This window comes from Haliotis cracherodii, unplaced genomic scaffold (assembly GCF_022045235.1).
Source record: "Haliotis cracherodii isolate W230 unplaced genomic scaffold, xgHalCrac1.p SCAF_17, whole genome shotgun sequence".
Lineage (NCBI taxonomy): Eukaryota > Metazoa > Mollusca > Gastropoda > Lepetellida > Haliotidae > Haliotis > Haliotis cracherodii.
In genome coordinates, this window is record NW_027266272.1 from 14,129,788 (window position 1) to 14,155,785 (window position 25,998).

At 38.7% G+C, this 25,998-nt stretch overlaps 1 protein-coding gene across 1 annotated transcript; it reads left to right on the forward strand.

Moving 5' to 3' along the window:
* Positions 1–45: 45 nt before the first annotated feature.
* Positions 46–19,014, forward strand: LOC139464428 (F-box/LRR-repeat protein 18-like). The gene is made up of 10 exons (XM_071245960.1): positions 46–194; positions 2,345–3,245; positions 6,585–6,735; positions 11,193–11,341; positions 12,726–12,904; positions 13,555–13,643; positions 14,426–14,579; positions 15,467–15,605; positions 16,376–16,458; positions 18,234–19,014. The coding sequence occupies exons 1-10, from the start codon at positions 46–48 to the stop codon at positions 18,388–18,390; spliced, it is 2,151 nt and encodes a 716-aa protein (XP_071102061.1). The 3' UTR covers positions 18,391–19,014.
* The last annotated feature ends 6,984 nt before the right edge of the window (positions 19,015–25,998 follow it).

Sequence of the window (25,998 nt, forward strand, 5' to 3'; positions counted from 1 at the left end):
CCCCTGGTCTACTCTCCAAACAGAGAAAATCGATATTGTTCAATCATGGCCGCGCCCATGGAAAGTCAACTTGACAGACTTTCCGAAGATATTATCGTCCATATTTTACGTTATTTACCTTCAATCGACTTATGCAATACCAGCAAGGTTGACAGAAAGTTTAACAGACTCTGCCATGATCGATGTTTGGTCAGGTAATCCCCCCGATAACTTGCAACCTACGCCAGACAAATGTCATTCTTTGTTCGTATGCTAATGGATTTAAAGGCCAATCGTTTACACATTTGGTGATGGTATCAAACATTCTTAGCATAACATAAAACTATGTATCTCTTCTGTGAGCAGGATTAGATATTTTAGTTAACTCGCTACTTTGCGACGTCATTGCTCAAGCAAAGTTGTTAAATAAATAAAATGACATCATAATCAATGATGTACCATTACCATTGTCATTTGATTGGTAGAGGTATTATTTTTAGGACCAAATGAAGGTAATGTGTTGTACTATTTATTTTTTTATTATTGTGTCACAATACACATCCTTCTGGACAATGCACAATAGAACACAAACTTTGTCTTACAATTTATATCTGTTAAACATTTCCTAAAGGAGAAAATGACATCATTATCATGATTATTGTGATGATTTTTTAATAGAATTTGTTGAAACAGTTCTCATGTATCCATCATATTTCCATACACATTATGTAGTGTTACCCTAAGTAAAAATAAAATAAACATGGACACCCTGACTCAAATTTAAGGCAGAAGCAGGTCTCGAAATTCCTGGTATGTAAGTGCCAATGGCATGGTTAAATTCTAGTTACAGAGTTAAAATATGTTTCCAGTGCTTGGACAGCACACTTATAATCACATGTGTTTACTAACAATAAATCTTTGCAAAGTTTATTATATGAAGCCAGCAACAGATATACTTTCTCACAAATAAAGTGACAAACGCTTTGAAATTATAAACATATTAACATGCTTATTTACCAGTAGTAACGAGGATTACAAAATATACCGTGGGATTATTATCATGATGCCAATTTCAATGTGAAGGAAGGTGGCAAACTTCCTAAATTACAACTGCTTATTTCTTATTGACATTCACTGAGTTCAAACAGGGATGAAAAGTCTTCTAAATGGCACACCTAAACATCCTTATGAATGTCCTGTGGCACATTTACACTTCAAACCTTCTAAATGTGGCAAAGTAATGGCAGAAACAGACATGATAGAAGAATGATGATTTTTACTTACAAGCTTTGGGTTAATCAATGTTAATGTTTAACAATTAGTTATGTGTATGTTTCATATCGACAATAGGTGACCTAGTTGTGACATTTAGGAATGAGGAAAGCTTGTGAACTTGTTGGAAGTGTAGTTAAAGTACCGGTAATTATGATTTAAATGACATAGCATTATAGAATTTACATTATGTGTTTGTCATATATCTGACATGATTTCATCATTTGTTAGGGCATTTGTGGCCCAGTCATCCAAGGTGGCACAATTCGCTGTACAGAGTTGTATCCCTTGGACCTATTAACCTATGATCGTGGGTTCGGATTCCGGTTCCCCCAATTTATGTTAATGGGTTTGTCAGCACCATTCCATGCTTGTGGGTTTTTACCAAACTGGTTATTGTCTAAGACCTGCTTTCTCCGACATCAGTCTGCCTAGTGCTTGGCATTAATGGGCTAAAACAAGGACTGGTTGGCTTGGAGTCGGTATACTGTGTCTGAGTGGGGTATTGATGTTAAACCATGGCATGGTATCTCAGTAGATGGCACTATAAAATCGGCATTACTCCGTACTAGTTCAAGCAGCCACACACATACATATGCATGCACTTTGCTATGTAAGTGCAATAATCTTGAACATGACATTAAACCCAATTTCATCATACCTCATCCCCAACATCACACTGTGATATAGCTGGACTACTGTTCCAGGTGGCGTTAATCCCAACTAACTCACTCACTCATCATCTTGTGTTCCCTATGTCATGCATATGTTACACATGGCCCAGGATTATAGATCATGCACATATGTTCTGGCAAAATTTGGTTCTGATTCAGAATGTTGTGGACATTTTGTATTGGCGAAATATTAGTTTTCATATAGTACTTGAAAGTACTTGGAAAGCTTTTGGTTTGTGTTACCATGGTTATGTTCAAGTTTCCAATGTAGTAAACAAGTCTGGTGCAACCATGTCCAGATATTTTTTCATCATGTTTAAATGTTTCATCTATTTGATTCAGACAAACAGCCTTTTGCAACAGGGGTCTTGTCCAGATATTTTTTCATCATGTTTACATGTTTTATGTATTTGATTCAGACAAACAGCCTTTCAAAGCTGTTACCGATTGACTGATGACCTCCTCATCAACTATCTGCGAACTGCATCCCTTCATATAGAGACCCTCAACCTCAACTACTGCTACTGGATCACCGGCCGTGTTCTGGAGTCCGGAGTAGGATGCTGCAAGAATGTCCGCAACCTTCAGCTGATACAGTGCAACATGACCGTGAAGAGACTCTGCCGCATCATGGAGGGTGTGAAGAAACTGAAGACTCTGGCTTTCACGCTTCAGGACATCCGTGACTTTCACACGGAGCTCGGGACAAGTCCAGATGCCCAATTGACAGTTGCTGGTCTGAGAGTCATCTGTTTGCACTTCCGACACCAGTTAGAGTTTTCTCACAATATCTCAATGCATTTCTTGTCACAACCGTCTTTCTTCGAGTATTGTCGGGATCTAGAAGAGCTTCATGTTTTGGGCTCTCCGAGTAGTTCTCGAGGAATGCCCAGATACCTGCTCCAGCCTCAGATTCACAATAAGGACAATTTGAAGAATCTTCGCGTTTTGTGTCTTAATGATGCCATCGATCCTGCCGCAAGAATGTTCTTCTTTGGAACTTTATTTGAAGTGTGTAAGCTGAGTTTGTCGTTTGAAACCCTTCTTCAGCCAACGTCCAACCTGCAGCAGCTACAAGATAAGTCTCACTTTGTCAAGTGTCTCCAGAAGATAGACACTTTAAAATACCTGGACCTTTCAAGGGCAGTGTTTGACCTGCCCAACACTGTCTTTCAACTTGACCGAGCCAAGAATTTACAGTATTTAAATCTAGCAGACAACAGCAAGATCCAGAGCCCTAGTCTGAAGGTGATTGCTGAGAGTTGCCCACATCTAGTCAGCATCAACCTTCAGAACTGCCATAATATACTACAAGTAAAGGTGGGACATACTTCTATTACCGTATTCGATGTAATAAGCGCCCACTGCGATAGTTGCTAATATATTGGCTAGTGAACAATCCCAATTAGCACCCCTTCCGATTGATCAATGTCCACAAGACTTATTTATTTGTGTATAATATGTACTCCTGTGTTATATGCACCCTTAATTATGAGCAATTAAACTCTGGAAAAACATATCTGTCGAATGTAAGCATTTCAGGCTGTCAGCATAAACCACAAAATTTACGATCTTTCAACTCAAGCCCCATATTTCTAATTTTGAGAGCACCCTGGGCGCTTATGTTGAATACGATAGTCATATTGTTATTAGGATGTATAGAGCTTATTAGCTGAGTGTGTTTCCTTATCTTAAATATCATATATTAGGAATGAAAATGGTAATATGCTTGCCTTATGAGAGCATAGTATACTCACTGCAAGAAAAAACGTGAAACATTGAAACATATAGTGTACCACTTCCAAAGTGTACCACTTTATGACAAAACTAACAATCAGTCAAGTGTTACCACAGTGTCTTTATTCTTATCACGATATGCTGCACATGATTTCCAAACTTTACACACTAATCCTGCAAGACAAATGGTGCATCCTCAGTCATGCATCTATGATGTGTTCATGCATTGGTTCCTGCAACCTAACAGTTTGTTCGTTTGTGTGTCGAACCAATCTAATATTTCTTGAATATGAATAATTCTTCGTATATTAACCAAAAGGTATGGTATTCACGTTTTTTTGGCGGCGAGTATACATATTTTTCATTCCTGATATATATTTGTGATTACTGAAACATACTCGGCTTATATATAATCTCTTTATCATATATAGTCAGTCTGAAAATAATCAATGTTTGAATGTATTTTCACTGAATGAAGTAGCTTAGAAATCTTGTATGAATACAAGATATGAGTGAAATGCCTAATTTATGATATAGTGCCAAACAACAGAAACAGACACATAAGGAAACCCCTACTTACATGGTCTAAGTATATTAGGAATATTAGGCAAGAGGTTATTGAGAAAGAAGACATTGCCCAGGGTTAGAAACTAACAGCTTTTGTCCACTAGGCCTTATAATGATAACATATAGCAAACCCCTTAAAATGGGCCAATTTCAACTAGTCCTTAGGATACCTTTACTATTGGGCAGTTTCGAAAGGACTACAGGACTAGTGCCAATTTCTAACGCTGTTGCCTTAATGTATGGAGATTGAAAGTAGTTCTGCTTGGCGATGTCATTTGTATATTGACCAGATCGTGATATCAAATTTTTCAGATTGGTGTATCGCATTGATAACATCAGGCTTTATCATGAATTTATGATATTATTACTTATAATCCCAGGATATAACATCATTGATATCATGCAAATAGAGCCTCATTATCTCTGTCCCTGATTATCAAGTGTATTACCGTATTATCATGATCATGTCTCCATTTATTCAGGATTCTGTTATCAGTTGTGATACATATACTTACTCACTGCCATAGTTTCTGTGGGAAAGTGATGTCACCTCTGCCAATAATAAGGAAGTTCTGTCTGTGTTGTCAGTAACTTTCTGCAGATCAAGTATGATGATCAGTGTTTGGAGTAATTTTAAAACCCAACAATAGAGTTGGCAGGTTTCCCCTAAATGTTGCCTGCCCATCTTCAAAGACCTGCCTGCATTCCGACATTGTAAACATGGTAAATATTGAAAAATCGCTAAAAATAAGAAACAAATCTTGTCTTTTATTCAGTTGAAATAATGCTAACAATTCCTTGAGAATCTACGAGAAGTTATGATAAAACTCATTATCATACCTCCGTTGCAGAATACTGAGATCTGAATGATTCATGTGATAAAATACTGTGTAACCCACCTTGCAGGGTAATAAATTTCTCAGCGGGGAAATAAATCTCTTATACCCCGCCACGAGCAAATCAGGCTGCATGCTTTTTCCTCCGAGTCAATGGAACTCACGTGGCATAACTTCTTTGATAGGTGGGGCGGTCGGGTAGCCTAGTGGTTAAAGCGTTCGCTCTTCACGCCGAAGACCCGGGTTTGATTCCCGACATGGGTACAATGTGTGAAGCCCATTTCTGGTGTCACCCCACCATAATATTGCTGGAATATTGCTAAAAGCGGCGTAAAACCATACTCACTCACTCAATCTTTGATAGGCATTTAGAAGTTGGAGTACTAAGTAAGGATAAGAATTTATGGATGAACAACTTTTTATTACAATTAAGAGCGACGTTTCGGTGTAGGTTCTAACACCATTATCATGGTTATCAATCAAGTAATTTGCATAGCATAAGCTAACTCCAGGTCCATCGAACTGGTTTCTGTTACCAGATTACATGTATCAGGTGTGATTTTATTTTGAAGGGAAAGTCACATGTTTCACATTTTACAGTCAACATGTTCACTGAGTGGTTCACAGTTTGGCTGCGAGGGTGACAATATCTGTCCCCAGCAAACCATGCTTGTTGTAAGAGGTGATTAACAGGATCGGGTGGTCAGGCTTGCTGACTTGATTGATGCATGTCACCGTATCCTAATTGCGAGGATCAATGCTCATTATGTCAATCACTCAATTAGTTTCAGACTTCCATGATATAGCTGGAATATTGCTGAATGCGGCTTTAAATAACAAACAAAACTTATTAGATACAGTTTTGTTAGATTTTCCTAAATCTGTGGCCCTTTGACAATCAGTCACTTAACAAAAATTTGTATGTAGCCAGCATGGCTTGGTCCTGTTAAAAGTTACAGGCCCTTCTCCAAACTAACTGCCCTACAACGAAATGGTGGAGTCCGCGAAGTGGCTGCACCTGAGGCCGCGTAGTCGCCTAGCGGGTCTCTGAAAATTTTAGAACTCCTCACCCCTGAAACACCTTTTCCTGCACTCTGAGATTAAATCTTCCATTTGCCTCAATCCGTGGTGATTTATGAGCAAATAGAGATGTTCCTAAACACAACTTTACAAAATGGCAGCCAGTTTTCATTCTACCGAGACAATGGGCATATTATCTTGAGTTAACCATTCACACAAATTCATCCACACTAAATATTTTGTCATCAAAATTACATGATTCTTGAGCAGTGTCTAATTAAAATACATGGAGAAGGGGTGAAATTTTGACTGGCCAGATGGGCCATCTTCTTAATGTTTCAGCGGGCTCTTTGTAATTTTAACTAGCCGCGGGCCAACGGGCTAGCAGTTAAATTGACCCCTGCAAAATGTAAAAAATCTTTCCATTTCAGCATTGTTCAGTTCAGAGACGTAATGTCTATTTCTATAAAAACCTGATTCCTATCTTCCATGTGTACAGAGAGACAATCAAATGGAGGCGGATGTTCGGGGTCTTCAGATGCTTCTAGTCACATGCTGCAGACTCCGTCACATCAACCTGTCTGGCATACACGTCCACGATAAAGACAATCCACAGGCTTGTCTGTGGCAGATGCTAGCTTTGAACACAGGTAGGACTATATCCATTGTCCTTAGTGTTGTAATGATACGGTGTTACAGTATTGTATCCCGATACTAGGCCCAAACAATACATCGATTTACAACCCTGTAACCTCGATACATATGATACATTACATTTTGTATGTTGTTAAAACATGTAAATGATAACTGAAACTGTTCAACAACGCGCTTTGGCAGATTCTAGATTGTATTTCCTGATTGGCTATAAATAGCATAACATATGCAGTGCCCCCTAGCATAAGAGATAAGATAATATAAGGCTAAAACAAATAATATTCTTGGTTCTCAGGCACAGCCCGCATCATCATAAAGTTCGCCTCATGTTTTGATTTTATTTCCACCAAAAAAAAATTCGTAATTATTCCAAGTCAATGGTAGTCAAATACATGTACTGTATTCGACGTAGTAAGCACCCCGCTCTAATAAGGCGATATTTGCTGATATATTGGCTAGTAAACAATCCTAATTACCGTATTTTATTGAGTATAGTATGCACTTTTTTCCAAAAAACACAGCTGTGTAGAAGGGGGTGCTCATTATACACAAATTAATGAGTTGTGATGTTTTTTCCCCATGGAAAGACATTATCGTGAGCATGTAACACCGGAAATACCATGTCAACAAATCCATACTGAAGTTCGCAAATTATTCATGTAATTACACTGTCTAGCTATAAAAAGTGTTCTTTGTATGTCTGGACTTATGTTTGTAACTTATTTTATTAATTTTATTCAAAATTCCTTTTGATATTGTTTTAATTAATTTCGGCGAAATCATGTGTGAAGCGATCGGAAGATCGCACAACTCACCGTTATTAACAGCAACCATGGTCAGATTACTGCTATTGACGCCTTGTAACGAACTTTAGTTGACAGAGAATGGATACATATATCATAAATGCCATACTTTGGTTCCTTAAAAGTCATATTTGTTTTGGTTGGACGATTCTATGTCAACACGTAATTCTCGCGATCACGTGCACGGGAGCCTTGACGGTGACTGGTCAGACTGGTTCCATGTAAAAAATAATACCCGGCAATAACGATCAGCTGCTTCGCTTAGGGTTATTATTATTTTAAATATGTTTAGTAAAAGCTGCATCTAAATTAACAATATATTGGAATATATTATTCCTGATAAAAAAATAGTTTCAGATACAATTTTTGCGGATCCTTGCATTAAAATACTGTAAAGTTATATTAATGGGTGTGTCTTGACCGAATCACCGGTAGATTCCAAGAAAACGTGTGTACAGCTGATTGCTGTGTCCGGCTTAGTTTATTAGAAAATACACAAGGTAATCTTAATCCCTGGATATAAAACAATGCCTAGCTGAACAAAAAATACATGGTAAATCAACATGTCTGGTGATTTTTTATCTCAAATTTCGAATTTGTACTGACAAAGTTTCTCATCACCCGTTCGTCTGCCAGACTGCGCTGAAGGGGTACAGTGTAATTTTTTTCTGCGCATAATATTCAAATTTCTTTTTTTTCCAAAATATTGAACCCACTAGAGGGGGGTGCGCATTATACACGGGTGCGCACTATACTCAAGAAAATACGGTAGCACCCCTTCCGATTGATCAATGTACACAAGACTTATTTATTTGCGTATATGCACACCTGTGTGTTATATGCACCCTTAATTATGGGCAATCAAATTCTGGAAAAATATATCTGTCATACATAAACATTTCAGGCTGTCACCATAAACCACAAAATTTATCTTTCAACTCTATTTTTTTTCCACCAAAGTAATATTCTAATAAGAGCTCCCTATATCTAATTTTGAGAGTGCCCTGGGCGCTTATTACGTCAAATACGGTATATGTACTGTAACCAGTCCAATGGTAGTCAAATACTGTATTCCAGTATTTTATTCATCAAGGAACACATTTATGTTGGGAGGCCCTTTTCCAGTTTGATTGGACGCAACTGTTTATTTGGTTACACAAAAGTTTATTTGGTTACACAACTGTTTATTTGGTAACACAACTGTTTATTTGGTTACACAACTGTTTATTTGGTTACACAACTGTTTATTTGGTAACACAACTGTATATTTGGTTACACAACTGTTTATTTGGTTACACATCTGTTTATTTGGTTACACAACTGTTTATTTGGTTACACAACTGTATATTTGGTTACACAACTGTTTATTTGGTTACACAACTGTTTATTTGGTTACACATCTGTTTATTTGGTTACACAACTGTTTATTTGGTTACACAACTGTTTATTTGGTTACACATCTGTTTATTTGGTTACACATCTGTTTATTTGGTTACACATCTGTTTATTTGGTTACACAACTGTTTATTTGGCTACACATCTGTTTATTTGGTTACACAACTGTTTATTTGGTTACACTACTGTTTATTTGGTTACACATCTGTTTATTTGGTTACACAACTGGTTATTTGGTTACACATCTGGTTATTTGGTTACACATCTGTTTATTTGGTTACACAACTGTTTATTTGGTTACACATCTGTTTATTTGGTTACACAACTGTTTATTTGGTTACACATCTGTTTATTTGGTTACACAACTGTTTATTTGGTTACACAACTGTTTATTTGGTTACACAACTGTTTATTTGGCTACACATCTGTTTATTTGGTTACACATCTGTTTATTTGGTTACACAACTGTTTATTTGGTTACACATCTGTTTATTTGGGTACACAACTGTTTATTTGGTTACACATCTGTTTATTTGGTTACACAACTGTTTATTTGGCTACATATTAGTTCGAACAACATACAACAAAAACAACAACAACAAAAACATACCGCCCCGCCCGCACTATATTTTCAAAAGCCATTGCCTGAGAACCAATTCTTTTATTTTTTTAAGCCAAAGACGTTATTATCCCAAGGGAAATTCAATATTGCACAGTTGATAAGCACTAAGATATGAAAATAGAAAATATACATGATATATGATATTGAAATATGTGCATAAGAAAATAAGACACTTACTAATATAACCATGAGTAAAACATGTAGAAAATTGAGTGTTTCTGCCCTACAATATCCCACGTTCCATCTCTGAAATTTGAAACAAATGATTCAGGGTTTTGATTCACCTGCAAAAAGAAAGCATATCAACTTATGAAATATAAGTATCGTATCGGGATACAAATCTTATTGCACCCATAGTATCGGGTAACTTGTGATATTGCGATCCCACCTTATCAGTATACCTCTACTTGCCCTCTGATCATCAAGTATGCCCTAATACTTCTCAGTGATTCTGTTCTCTGGTATGCCACCAGTGTTAACTGGTAAAATCTTGTTTGAACCAGTAAGTTTCCCTTGTCAAAACACTGTACATTACTTGAACAGAGTTGCTTCCCTTGGGCCATGTTTGTTGCCATAACCCTATGATTGTCTGCCCTGTTCCAGATTTGCCCTGATTATCATGATTATCTTTGTAGGTTTGTGCTTAGGGCTATGACTCATTTCATGCTTAGTTTTGAACATGGTAAGAATCGGTTGTCACACACAGTCTTTGGAGAAATTTATAACAAAATTCTAAATATGGCTTAAAAAAATAAAAGAATTGGTTCTCTGGCAATGACTTTTGAAAATATTGTGCGGGCGGGCAGTTTTTTTTTTTTTGCTTGTTGAAAATATTATGTAACCAAATAAACAGTTTTCTACCATCTACCAAAGGGACTCCCTACATAAACAAGCATACAAACCCCTACTGCCACCATGACCATAACACAATATATGCATAAAGTATTAGGATTCTAATTTATTTTAAAATATGGAAATAAAAACGAAACGTGCAGCAGACTCTATGATGATGCTGTGCCTGAGAACCATGACTATTATTTCTTTTAGCCTATTGAATGTAATAATATCATGTAAGATCTCCAAAACTATTTTTGGCAAGGTCCTTGTATGAGAAAATAGAATGCAGAATAAGTTACATTTTCACATGATAAGGACAAGATGTTATGAGCTTTTGGTAGTTAGTGTTTGCAATGTGTATATCATCTTTATTACAATACAGTCACGGCTCGTTAATCCGCTACCCGTTAATCCGACAATGGGCTTTGTCTGACACTAATGATGGGAACGGATTAAATCAGTGCTACTATATTTCCACAGCACACAGGGGCATGCTCAAGCACTACATCATTATTAGACCCGTGGAGATCTAGGGTAGTCTCCAGCAACCCATGCTTGTCGTAAAAGGCGACTGTGCTTGTCATAAGAGGCGACTAATGGGATTGGGTGGTCAGGATCGCTGACATGGTTGATGCAAGTCATCGTATCCCAACTGCGTGGATCAATGCTCATGATGTCAATCACTGGATTGTCCGGTCCAGACTGGATTATTTACAGACCGCTGTCCTATAGCTGGAATATTGCTGAGAGCGGCATTAAACAACCAACCAATAAACAAAATGTTCTGTTGTTTCAGAGTGGAGAAGCATGAGTCTATCGCTCTGCTGTCTGACCCACACCCTGGACAACGAGCAGGAGGAGAAGCCCCTCAACAAACGCTTGCTTGACCAGTCTTCTGTCAGTTTTGCCAAGAAGCGGAGAATCGGTCTGCAGTCAGTCATGCAGGTGAGATGTCACGAGGATGAAGAATTGTTTAGTTGTCTGTCTCTGTTCCACAAAATGATCTTAGTGCTAAGATGATTGTAATTCCCATACTTTAACATTAACTTACTACAGTTAGTCAATGTTACTACAGCTGCAGCTGAGATCACTTTGTGGAATGGGACCCTGTAGCGATTCCTGTGATTTGTGTACGATTCCTGCACACCAGCTTTGTTTATTCATATACAAATTCGACAATATTTTCTTGTGAATAATGCACAACTGCTGTTGCATCACATGCCAGTTCACCTGATCGTGTTTCTAGGTTTGTGCTTCTGGGTATCATCAGAGTGATAATGTCTAAGATTTGCATCACTTCTGGCTTTCCTTCAATCTCATTAAAATCAGATCTTAGTTTTCGCTACCGCTAAACAAAGATCTGAGGACTTCCCATTAGGGGTCACGTCAGAACGACCTTTCGTTAATTTTGACCGACCAATGAAATGACTGACAAGAAATCGACAATAGCCAATTAGAAGGCAGCTTTCTCGAGCTTTAAGACACTAGTTTCAAACTGGCGACTACGTTTCGAAACATATTTTGACGTATTCTCAAATTAAAATTTTAAAACTGATAAGAAGAATATTCTGGAATGGCATTTTGATGGCCTAGATTGTATGGATATAATCATAAAACCTGTAACTGTCGTTCGCATACCCCGTGTTAAATATTTCGTGGTTGCATGATCAGAAAACACATTCTGACTGTCACTTTCATGATCTGGTAAGCGACGCTCTGATTGGTGGGATGAAAGGTCGTTCTGACGTGACCCGTAATGGGTTGTCCTCAGATCTTTGTTTAGCGATAGCAAGAGCTAAGATCTGATTTTAATGAGATTGGCCTTCCTTCAACATCAAGCTGACAAGCCGTGATATAACTGAAATACTGTCCAAGGCAGCGTATAGCAAAATTTGGCTGACAATCTTTGAGTCAGGATAGACACAATTTTTATGGATAACAACTTTGTTAATACTGGGTAAAGCGACGTTTCGGTATAGATCCTTATACTGTTGTCAAGCAAGACTGAATGAGGGACATAGTACAGAATATATATAGTAGGTGGAGGATTAACCATAGAAATTGTGTCTATCTTGTCATCCGTCAACTTCTAAGTAATGCCTATCAAACAATTTAATCTTTGAGTCGTCTTGTCGCGGTGTGCTCTTGACAAAACAAACATCAAAATTATTTGGAAAGAAATAGTTTGTGAATTGGAAGAAAACCATGTTTGCGTGTGAATTGACTGAATTCCAGAGTCTATGAAAAGAAAACTTTCTCAGATTGATTTGAACTATTATTAGTTTTGTTGTTGTAAGATTTGATATCAAACTGAACTGTGTCTTTCTAGGAGCCCTCCACATCATCGGAGCCATCACCTGCAGAGCCGCTAGCGCCATCTAGTGGGCTGTCCCGTCTTGTCAGTCAGTGCCCGCACATTGAAGAAGTGGAAGTGATCGGTGCCGGGTTTCGGTCAGCTTTCAACAAATACTTCGGAGTGTTGCCAGGAACCTTCAGCTACAGGGCCTGGTAAGATGTGTTCTGTGACTGGACAGGGATGTACACTCACTCCACCTCGCTAGCCTGAGTCTGTTCATGTCATGTTTAAGGCATACTTAGGAGTACACAGGGATTTATCTAGACCTAGTCTGAGGCCGATGTTTGGCCCTAGATCTGCAGCAAATGTCCATAAAAATTCCAAAATTTGAACCAACCATTTCACTGATATTAACAAGACCAGTGAAGAGGAAGTGGCTTATAAAATGGACACTTAGTTTACAATCATAGATAAACCACTGGTTCTTGTAGTAGAATTTCAGGTTGTTTTATGAATTTTGAATTTTTGGTGTTTCACTTGGTTGATTCATCATGTCCCAATTGCACAGATCAATGCTAATGATAGATTGATGCTTATGATGTCAATCACTAGATTGTCTGGTCCAGAGTCGATAATTTACAGACGCTATCATATAAGATGGTATATTGCTGAGTGAGGTGTAAAGCAACAAACAAACAAAGCATTCTTCAACCAGTTATTCTTTATCACTGGCATAATGGCTGCCAAGGTGAAGGACTGCATGATGGCTGCCAAGGTGAAGGACTGCATGATGGCTGCATGGTGAATGACTGTGACAACAAAGAAAGAAAGCATTGTTTAATCAGTTTTTCTTTATCACCAGCATGATGGCTGCCAAGGTAAAGGACTGTGACCTGCTGTGTATTGGGAAGTGGACCAATCTGAAGTACCTGCAACTGACGGGGATACCAGGTGAGGCAACTGCATCACTGAATCACAGTCATTGCAACATCACTCGTCCCATTCAGTTTAATAAACCCTACCATTTCTCTGAATGTTTCAAATTTTTAGCCTTCGGGAGGAATTAGGTACTGATCATTTGATGTTCTGGGAATCGTTGACTTGTGATTTTTGAATTGTTGTTCCAGAAAATAGAGGAAAGAAATAATTTTGCTGCTTGTTTTGTAAAGAAGAATATGTTCACTTATTGTCTAGAGAAAGAAATGTGTTGTGGGCAAAAGACCACTTTGTTCAACTCTATTCATAGAAAGACGACCTGTGAAGATCCGGGTAGAGAATAGGTCTTCAGCAACCCATGCTTGCCGTAAGAGGCGACTATGCTTGTCGTAAGAGGCGACTTACGGGATCGGGGGTTCAGGCTCGCTGACATGGTTGATGCTTGTCATCATATCCCAATTGCGTGGATCGATGTTCATGATGTCAATCACTGGATTGTCTGGTCCAGACTCGATTATTTACAGACCACTGTCCCATATCTAGAATATTGGTGAGTGCGGCGTTAAACAACAAACAAACAAACAAACATAGAAAGACACTTTATCATAATTATTAGTATTATCAAAGTGATAAACCAATTATGATGTTAATCACTGCATTGTCTGGTCCAGACACAGTCATATCACTGGAATATGGAGTGAGACGTTAAACAACAAACAAACGAATCATTGCAATGCATATATGTTGATGAACGAAGGAGGTGGTGCACTGTTTGACCTTTATCTACCATTTTACAGGTATTCACCAGGGCCAGTGCTTGGTTGCCATAGCGAAGGGTTGTGTACAGCTGGAGAGGTTGTACATAGCTCACCTGGGCATGTCTGGGCACTGTCAGTACGTCCGCTCCCTCTGTGAGGCGTTCAACCACTTCCAGAAACTCAGGGACCTGAGGTTTGTAGGATTCAGTTTCCATAGGATTGGTTACCATAGTTACTGGTTTGTATAAGTGATTGGCAAAACAGGCCCAAATATATACAGATGATGGCCCAGAATAGCCCAAACTAATGCATGCTTGTCATTTGAGCTCTGATATCAATCACTGGATTGTCTGGTCCAGACTCAATTATTTACAGACCACCATCATATAGCTGGAATATTGCTGTGTGTGGCGTTAAACAACAAACAAACAAACAAAATCAGTTTATGACCATATATGACCATAGAGAAGCCAAATTTTGAGGACCAGAAAAAAGTTTCTGTAGAAAGGGGTCGGCTTATGTATGGGTTACACTTTCATCAAATTCTTTTTTTGTTGGTGAAAAAACCCAAACAATTAAACACTTTTTATTACGACAGGATTAACTTGGATTAATTCAATACGGACTTGTTGATATTCTATTTCCGATGAGAGATCATGACGAGACATAGTTTTAGGTTGGGGGTCCGGCTTATCTACCGCATATTCCGTTTTGATACAGATTTCAAGTACCAAGTAAATACCTCGGCTTATCCATGAGTTTGGCTTATCTAGGGTCACATATGCATGATGGCCAAGAATTGATCCAATTGGGAATGGCCGTAGTATGCGACCTTCTATGGGGATGGGGGGGGGGCGGGGGGGGGGTAGTCAAACAGGGGAGAATCATATCGGGTCAAAAGATCTAGACAACTTAGCTATTGGGCAGTTTGACAGACTATAGGACGAGTGCCAGTTTCTAACACTGTATAAAGCCATGGTAATGCTGGGCTATTGCTAAAAGCGGTGTAAAAAAACCCACACGTTATACTGCCTCCATTGATGGCTACTGCACACAACACTGCCTCTCTGTTCTCTATAGACTGGAGCAGCCATATCTGAAGCTGGACAGCGTCTTCTTCTCTGCCTGCTCCAACTGCGCCACGTTCGAGAGACTTTGTATTCTGTCCAAAAATGCAACCTTCATAGATGCTGCTGCAGTAAACAAATTTGTTGACAAGGTAGGTCGTGTCTTCCTTTATAAACAAACTTCTTTTCAGTTGATAACACTTTTTTGTGAAACTTTCAGTGGATAGAAAGATATTATTCATATTATATTTTTGTTTCTTCCAAACTGTTTTTGCGTATGCTGTGTTGTGTTAATTATGTTTTGTGTGATCATTTAAGTTATTGTAACCAATTGTTTTGAAGTTTTATGTTTTATATTCACAATATTTTGTGCATGGTGAACACTTACTTTTGTAATTGGAAGAATGATATTGTGAAAAATTATGTATTCCAGATTATATTTTTTTTAACTTTTAATTGTATGCTGTGCACACATGATTGGGAGAATATTATTGTGAAAAAATATGTAATCCAGATTATATTTTTAAAATTTTGATTGTATGCTATGCACACATGATTGGGAGAATATTATTGTGAAAAAATATGTATGCCAGATTTTATTTTTTACTTTTAATTGTATACTATGCACACATGATTTGGAGAATATTATTGTGACAAAATATGTATTCCAGATTATATTTTTAAAATTTTAATTGTATAGTACATGTAGTATGCACACATTATCCCCCCCTGTAAGTGGAATCCCCAAAACAATTACGTAACTTAAAAATGGTTTGAAACGTAGGGTTTACATAAGAATTATAATTCAGGGATATTTGACATTTTGTCTGGACTCTATTGTTCCTTTTGCTGGAATGTAGGACTGCTTGAGTTTCACTTGAGTTAACACACACTCTGTACCAGAACACATTGGTTGTTGCAGCTGGAGTCTCTGGTGTCGTTACAGCTGTTTACATGTGCAACTCTCACCAGCTGCAAACACCTGCAGACCTCACTGACGCGCAGGTAAGTTACCATGGTTAGAGGACGTAGCCAATCAAACAGCTGTAAATGTAAAAATGTAAATATCTAATATTTTGTTTTATATATGATTTAGGACGCTAGACACATGCTAAAGGAGACTTCTGGTATGATTTTGTGTTCTTCAAAACTCAGAACTGTGATGTATTGGGAATCAGCATATTTGAAGTCCATTTATCGCTAATTATTAGCAGTGTAGCCGATAGTATCCTTTTTTTCAAATGGTCGCAAATGTTGCTGTTCGTTGGAAATTGAGCGAAATACATAAAAGCACATATACTTTGCCGCCAGATTAGAACACCAACATGTAGAAGAACATTTTATACATATGTGATTGAAATATTTTTAAAAGCCAAATACTGTTAATAACTTTTATGCAAAACTGTTAACAATAACGGTTTTGCTGCAGGCCACAGCATAGTGTGTTTATCTGGCAGAATAAAATGTTCACGCCCCCCCTTATGTTGTGGACCGCCTCCGTGGTCTAGAGGTAGAGCATCTGCCCGGAGAGCGGAAGGTCTGGGATTTGATCCCTGGCTGCCTTATACCAAAAGATGTTAAATGATGGTACTTGTTGTTACCCTGTCTGGCACTCAGCATTAAGGGGCTAAAATATGCACTGGTCAGCTCGGAGGTATTCATGTTAAACAGTGGCATGGTATCTCAGTGTGTGTATCTATAAATTGGCATCAGTTCGGACTAGTACAAGCAGCCACACACATGCATGCATGTCGCGATGTAAGTGCAATAATCTTGGCCGCGGCGTGAAATCCCATTTTACCTCACCACCCTATTTTGTCGTTTGGATAGATTTGATTATCTTGATTTTTTTTAACACCTATCTCAGAAAACTTAAATACTGCGAATACAGACTGGGAGACATTGCTACTTGTGGTTTGTGATCCAAGTCTTGTAGCCTTGTCCAGCCTAGGTATTGGTGAAGGTAATACTGTAGGGTGTGGTGGCCCTGGAATCTAAGGATCCAGAGTTGTGTCCCTTAAAGCTCGCAGTGCTGCAGGCAAAGCCATTCGACAGGTGCATAGTCAATGGACACCCCCACATGAAACTGTTTAACGAGTAGGCTTGGCGTGTCATTTAACTTGCTCGTGATATGCATCAGTGGCCAGCTTGCAAAAAATAAAAAACTTTCGGTAGTTTATTTACCATTAATAGAAAACATCGCGAGAAAGTATCGGCCAAATGTCTTTGAACACAACTACCAGTCATTGTTGACTTTCGGCACTTCACATTGAGCGGCATGCAGTCTGATAATTTCTTTATAATTTTATTATTTTTCACATTCGATCATAATTTTTTGTAACCTGTTGAAAAGAAAACACTCAAGTTCCTTTATTTCTAAAAATGAGCAAATTTGGTTATAATTAACGTGTGATCATGGGTTCAAATCACAGATTTTCCCAAATAATGTTTGCAGGTTTGTCAGCACCATATCCATGCTCTTACGGTTCACCAAAGTATTAGACCCGTGAAGATCCAGGTAGACATGGTAGAGAATTGGTCTTCAGCAACCCGTGCTTGTCGTAAGAGGCAACTAATGGGATCGGATAGTCAGACTCGCTGACTTGGTCGATACATGTCATTGTATCCCAATTGCCTAGATCGATGCTCATGATGTCAATCACCGGATTGTTGCTGAAATGTAGCAGTTTTAAATAACATAACACTTGTTTCCCAATTTGCTTAACAAGGGCACTTAGTTTTGAATCTTAGATATCCTTGCATGTTGTCTTTTGTTTCAGATTTGAAAAAACCAGACCAGCTTTATCAGTCTGCATACACCCCTTGGTTCATGATGAACTCTCCGAGCTGACTACCCATATCCCTGTGAAGCATCTGGAAGAGCTCACTGTGCTAGGATCAGGGGTGTGTCTTAAACCTCCACGGTGGCCATGGTAACAGCAGATGGATGAAAGCCTAAACAGCCATGACCAATGAGATTTCAGACTGTGATATGCTCATGTATTCCACTGACTCTATTTTTGCAATGTCTATCCTCTTGTGCTTCCTCTTGAGTGAAGAGCTGAATTGTGTGGATGCTAGTATTACAATCAAAATGCTACGTGTGTGTTTAGGGATTGCTATGGAAGCCTTTAGGGGCCATTTTAATGAATTATTTTTGAAATTTTAAGATGCCATGTTGAAAATTCAAGTTACTAAGTTGAAATTTCGAGATGCTATATTGAAAATTCAAGTTACTAAGTTGAAATTTCGAGATGCTATATTGAAAATTCAAGATACTAAGTTGAAATTTCTAAATGCCCTTGTTGAAAATTCAAGATAATGAGTATAAATTTCTAAATGCTATGTTAAAAAATTCAAGATGCTAAGTTGAAATTTCCAGATGCTATTTTGAAAATTCAAGATACTAAGTTGAAATTTCTAAATGTGTTTGTTGAAAATTCAAGATACTAAGTTGAAATTTCTAAATGCCCTTGTTGAAAATTCAAGACAATGATTTGAAATTTCTAAATGCTATGTTGAAAATTCAAGATGCTAAGTTGGAATTTCAAGATACTAAGTTGGAATTTCAAGATACTAAGTTGAAATTTCAAGATATTACCGGTAAGTTGAAATTTCAAGATGCTGATGTCCATGAAAGTTGAAATTTCAAGATGCTAAGTTGAAATTTTCGAGATGCTATGCTGAAATCTTAACATTTCAACTTATTATCATGAAAATTTTACGATCATTATCCTATGTGTGTGGCCCTTAAAGGCTTCCTTAGATTGCTCATTTATGGGGGGGGGAGGGGGGGAAGAGGGAAAGAGAATTCACCCAACTTCACATGGGGTGAAGTCAATGTAAATATTGATGCAAAAGGTTAAGGCCTGTTATTTTTTAGTAGTGCATTTATCAAAATTTTGGTCTAAAATTCAATGTAGGTGTTTGAAAAATAAATAAATACAAACATTTCAGCTTCCATTTTAGCACTGCTACTAATGAATGAGAGCCCTCGTAGATCCGGGTTAGAACACATGCTTGTCATTAGAGGCTACTTACAGGATCGGGCGGTCCGGCTCGGTGACTTGGTTGATGCATGTCATCAATCCCAACTGCAAAGATCGATGCTCATGATATCAATCACTGGATGGTCGGGTCCAGACTCGATTATGTACAGACTGCCGTCATATAGCTGGAATATTGTCCGTGGTTCGAATCCCTTTACATGACTCAGAAGTATATGACTGCTACATTGTCACACGTTTGTATTGACTTTGAGAAAAATATGTCACAGCACCTTTTGCCTTTTGATGAATGGGTTGTATGTAGCAGAGGGCAGTGTCATCCGAAAGATGACACTGTTACCATGGTTACCTTGTGAGCCTACTGGTGAGGTTAACATCTTTGGTCATGTAGACAAGGCGTCCAGCCTTGGATCAGAAGGCTCAGTGGGGATTTTATGTTAGAATAGGTCCCCAGCAGAATTTGCTGGTCACAAGAGGCAACCAAATGGATTGGATGATCAGTCTTGGTTTATAGCGTGACGTGGTCAAAGTTGTGGATCGTTGTTTATTATATGAATAACTGGATTGTCCCTCCAGACTCGATGTAGCTGGAATAATAAACAAACAAACAAACGTTTGAATCCTATCATAAGGTTTATTTTTGAACTTATGCTATCTTACACTATTTCTTCCTTCTTAAGATCCTTACCTGGAAAAGTGCTTCAACAAACATGATGAAACTATTACAAGGAAGCTCTCACAAAACTACAAAAATGTATTTTTTTGTTTTCAATACACCTCCCCCACACGGCAGCGATGAGAAAGAGAATGATGTGACAGGGGTAGTCAGGTGATCGTGTAGGTCATGTAAGGTCACACGCACTGGATGGGTGACCATGGTGATTATGGGATGTGTTCGGATGAAATGTTTTTAGAAGCTGAGAACTTGTTCAAGCATGTTTCCACTTAAGGATGGAGAGAAGAATGAAGAAATACAGTGAGTGATAGGATAAGAATATCAATATACAATTCAACGTAAAATTTTCAATTTCATGGCCTCGACATTTGAATGGATGTTCATTAACAAATATCGTGAACGAAAGGATAATGAATATGTTATCTTGTGCTCTGGATCTTGCGCCTTCCCTCTGTGTAATAAATGATCAATGCCTTAGGTGATATTTTTAGATTGTACTGAATGCAAGGAAGGATGATGCTATGAATCACAACCACAACAATATTGACTTGCGAAAGTGTTCCATACTGTAAATCTTGAAATTAACGCGAGCGTGAATTAAATGCGAAAAATGCAAGAGGTCTTTTTTCGCATTAATGAAACTTCACATTTATGTCTCCAAAATGACTTTCAACAATAGGACGGCCTCACCGCACAGTTTGGATAGCCGAAATACCAGCTTGAATATATACACAAACAGCAGCAGTTGTAACAAATACAAACATAACAATGTCATTCAAAGAATAGGAATTACACAATAGGCATCCGTTGAGTTATCACTGCTGCGGTCAAGAGTTCTACCACCTCAAACAAGGCATCACTGACCACTCCAATCAGTGAACTGTTTTTGGTTCAATTATCTTATTGCTTTTGAACTTCCTTAAGCCAGTCAACCAGTCAGAATAAACATTAAAACTGTGTGTTGTTTTTAGGAAAACACTGTTTATTGTTATTACGGATGTGCTTTACTCAGTGCTAATAAGCGGTGCTATTTGGGTTTGATTGGATTATGGTCAGGATATGTATCATTCCACTGTGGGTGGGGTGGGGGGGGGAGTCACATTGATTTTGAGTTGCATTTTTGGCTGGGGGTGAGCAACTTGGAGACGTATAAATTTCAAGATTTACAGTATTTTCAGTGATAATGATATTAAAGTTTTGGTGTTTTTAAAGCTAACCCATTTCATAAATTTATTTTAATACATTACACACACAATGCTGAAAAACAGCACAATACCCGGGGGTACTATTTTAGGGGTAAAGAAGTTGACATTTATTGACGTATCATGCAGTTAGGTATGAGGCTATCATTAGACAAGCTCAAAATGTAAAACAAATCAAAAGCTTCTTTGTTTTGCTCCATCTATTGTCTTATGTACACCTGGGAAAAAAAATGAGCACAACTTCTTCCAGATCTTCATATGAAATAGCCACTTTTTACAATCGGCTCACATGTTAATGTTCATCTTCCCGAGGCAAGAGAGTTAACTGACTTTAAAAGTCCAGTTTCACCCTTGCCGAACTAGGCTGAAATTCCTGGGCTCGATCGTAGCGCCACCAGTGGCTATTACAAGGTATGTCCCTTCTATGCCTCTCCTATGGACGGATCAGATTCCACCTCTAGTATCACTTGCATTTGCATCAAACAAAATAGCTGCGCCCAGTCAAGACGATCTGATGAAATGAGTTTTACATTGCAAAGTTAATTAAATCACTTGAGCACCTGGATTAAAACATGAAAAGATTTTTAAAATATCTGTTGTGAATGAGTTACCGGTACACATGCTTTGCAAAACCTGCAATTTACGAATCTGCAAGACAGTTTACGAACTGCATTATGATTTTGTTGCGAGATTTTGATTGGACTATGCATAAACTCGTTAGTCCAACCAAAATCTAACTCCATCATACCAGCCTAGTTCAGCAAGGGTGGAAACTGGACTTTTATAGTCAGTTAACTGACTTGCCTCGAGAAGATGGTTAATGTTTTGTCTGAACACGTTTATTTTTGTTTGCAAAGTGTCATCCTTCTCTGGAATACTGAATTCGAATTTGACAATCTCATGATATTGTCAGTGTTCCACCGCAAAAGTTATTTGCCTGCCCTGTTAGTTGCTTCCCTGCTACTTTGAGTGATTAGACTTGGCGGTTACTTGTTCCAAATCGGCAATATCGGTGGTATCTTAGACATTTAGCAATATGCCATCAGTGTCATATATAAATATTTCCAAAAGGTACATGAAAGTTTAAGATATATGAACATAAAGAAGGGATGTGATTCACATATTTTGAAAACAAATGAAAAATATATTAAAAATGCTGTTTGAAAAATGTGGACTTTTTGTTGTAATTTTTGTCTCTACTCTTAATTTATGGAGGGGACACCTACATCTATTTGTTGTGACCATATGTTAGTGGGAAAAACTGTAAAACATGGAAATCAGTTGGTCTGAATTTCAAATTCAGAAAAGATGCTTGATAGTGAGCAGTCTGAATGTAGGATAACTCCTTTGTATACACAACATGGAGCCGGATGATAGTAAGGACTAGTCGTCTACTTACTAAGTACACTGCATGGAGCCGGATGATAGGAAGGACTAGTTGTCTACTTACTTAGTACACTGCATGGAGCCGGATGATAGTAAGGACTAGTCGTCTACTTACTAAGTACACTGCATGGAGCCGGATGATAGGAAGGACTAGTTGTCTACTTACTTAGTACACTGCATGGAGCCGGATGATAGGAAGGACTAGTCGTCTACTTACTAAGTACACTGCATGGAGCCGGATGATAGGAAGGACTAGCCGTCTACTTACTAAGTACACTGCATGGAGCTGGATGATAGGAAGGACTAGTCGTCTACTGACTTAGTACACTGCATGGAGCTGGATGATAGGAAGGACTAGTCGTCTACTTACTAAGTACACTGCATGGAGCCGGATGATAGGAAGGACTAGTCATCTACTGACTTAGTACACTGCATGGAGCTGGATGATAGGAAGGACTAGTCGTCTACTGACTTAGTACACTGCATGGAGCCGGATGATAGGAAGGACTAGTCATCTACTGACTTAGTACACGGCATGGAGCCGGATGATAGGAAGGACTAGTCATCTACTGACTTAGTACACTGCATGGAGCCGGATGGTCAGAAGGACTAGTCATCTACTGACTAAGTACACTGCATAGAGCCGGATGGTCAGAAGGACTAGTCATCTACTGACTTAGTACACTGCAAGGAGCCGGATGGTAAGAAGGACTAGTCATCTACTGACTTAGTACACTGCATGGAGCCGGATGGTCAGAAGGACTAGTCATCTACTGACTTAGTACACTGCATGGAGCCGGATGGTCAGAAGGACTAGTCATCTACTGACTTAGTACACTGCATGGAGCCGGATGGTAGAAGGACTAGTCCTCTACTGACTTAGTACACTGCATGGAGCCAGATGGTCAGAAGGACTAGTCATCTACTGACTTAGTACACTGCATGGAGCCGGATGGTCAGAAGGACTAGTCATCTACTGACTTAGTACACTGCATGGAGCCGGATGGTCAGAAGGACTAGTCATCTACTGCTATATGACACTGTACATGGAGCCGGATGGTTGGAAGGACTAGTCGTATTGGTGACATATTGCTGACTGAGGCATTAATTAAGAATGAAAGTGTGCTCTTCCCTGTGTGTGTGTGTCTCTGTGTGTATGTGTGTGGTGTGTGTGTTATTTATCTTTTACATAACACTTTGCTCACAATATCAATTGGGCGGTCCCTAAGTACAGTTTTGCCACGGATTATACATGAGGAATTCACAAAGAACGGTTTTCCAACAGAACACTGTATTGATGACCATGAAAGATGAAATCATCATGACAGTGTTAACACATGTCCATTGTTATTGTCATCTCAGGCTGAAAGTGACATGCGGTCAATTGTCAGTTGAGTCAGTATGGGCCCCGTTGAACTGAGCCAATCAGAATGCAAGAAATATTTTCACCGGAAGCACATGGACAGGAATAGAATCGGATCCTATTTCTCATACATGTTTCAGGGGTGTTAATGGGCTCCGATGGAAGTGGGCCAATCAGAATGCAAGAAATATTTACACCAGAAGTCATGTTGACATATCAACATTAAGCCGACATAGATGAATACCCTAACAGTTTGGACAAATGTGATGACATGAATTAATGGATTTGGTATAAGAAAGAGTACGGTTCTGGAATGTAAAAAATAAGATCTACCATAACAGGATAAGTGGGGAAATGCTGTCCTTGAGATCTTCCTCAACAGCATCTTGACAAGATAATTCCTGCAAAAACTTTGATAGCCCGTCAATAAGATGGGCACGTTAAATTGAAGGCCATCAAACAAGTCCAGCTGACAGGCTGTTCCGCCTAAATGCCTGCGCCTTTACGTTAAGAGACTTTTAATACTTTTAAACAAACTAAAACAGCAATAGAATGGGTAGTTGTGGTTTTAAAAAAAGTCACATTTTATTATCCATACAGTATGTGATTATCCAATATTTCATGCAGTAATAAGATGACTTTGTATTTACTGTTTGATAGACATTACTCAGAAGTTGACGGATGACAAGGTAGACACAATTTTATGGATAACAACTTCTTTAATACTGTAAAAAGCGACGTTTCGGTATAGATCCTTATACCGTTGTCGAGCAAGCATAAATGAGGGACAAAGTAGAGAATATATATAGTAGGTGGAGAATTAACAGGGGATTAAGAGTTACAGCAATAGCATGGGTGGGATAACATGAGTAAGTGTTGACAACAGAAGGATAATACTGTCACAACACGATGGACAGAGAACACATAGGTTGAAGCCAAGGGGACATGAAGTCAATCAAACAGGATAAATGATTATTGCTTGATGAGTTCATAGTAGGCCGATGGGATGAAATAGCCTTGATCTCTGTTGATTGATGGCTTGTGGTGGCGAATGTGGACTGCTTCTGTTAGTTTTCTTTTAGTGAAATCATGGATGTTGTTGGAGAGGATTTGGATGTTATCCCAGTTGATGATGTGATTGGGGCAGTTGCTGATATGGTCCGAGATGGCTGATTTACCGTCTGATTTAATGGTGGAGGTTTTGTGCTGTTTGATTCTGGTGTTGATGGGACGGGATGTTTCACCTACGTAAGATTGTCCACAGTTGCAGTCAATTTTGTAAACTACACCTTTAGGCTCTTGGGGTTTGGTTGTGTTCCTGCCGTTGGCTCTTAGCAGGGTGTTGAGGGAGTTGGAGCTGGTGAACTGGGTGTCGGTGTCAATATCTGGGGGGGGGGGGGGGGGGGACTTAGATCTAAGACTGGCATCATCTCCACCCTCACCAAACGAGCCATCAACCTTTCTTCTGCTGACCCCAAACCTGAGATCGAACACCTCCGCCACGTCGTCAGCAACCTCAACAATTATCAACCCAATCTCGTCGACACCCACTTCATCAGCTCCAACTCCCTCAACAACCCGCTAAGAGCCAACGACAGGAACGCAACCAAACCCCCAAGAGCCCAGGATTTGAACCCATGATCAAGAATTCACTCTATTTGCTTGACCTCGTTGAAGAAGTTCGAGTTTTAAACTTATAGCAGGGCATTTTTCAGAATTAAAATATGTTTGATGCTTTCGAGAATGTTTTTCCTTCCCCCGTTTGTCAATGGCGTATGTTTTATCAAACTCACGCAAGAACGTATTTCACCTATCGATAATATTCATGTGGATGCGCTTCATCCACATTCATGTCTTGATTATCAGGCATGATAGAACAATGTTACCAAGCATATGCTATGGGGAGTAATT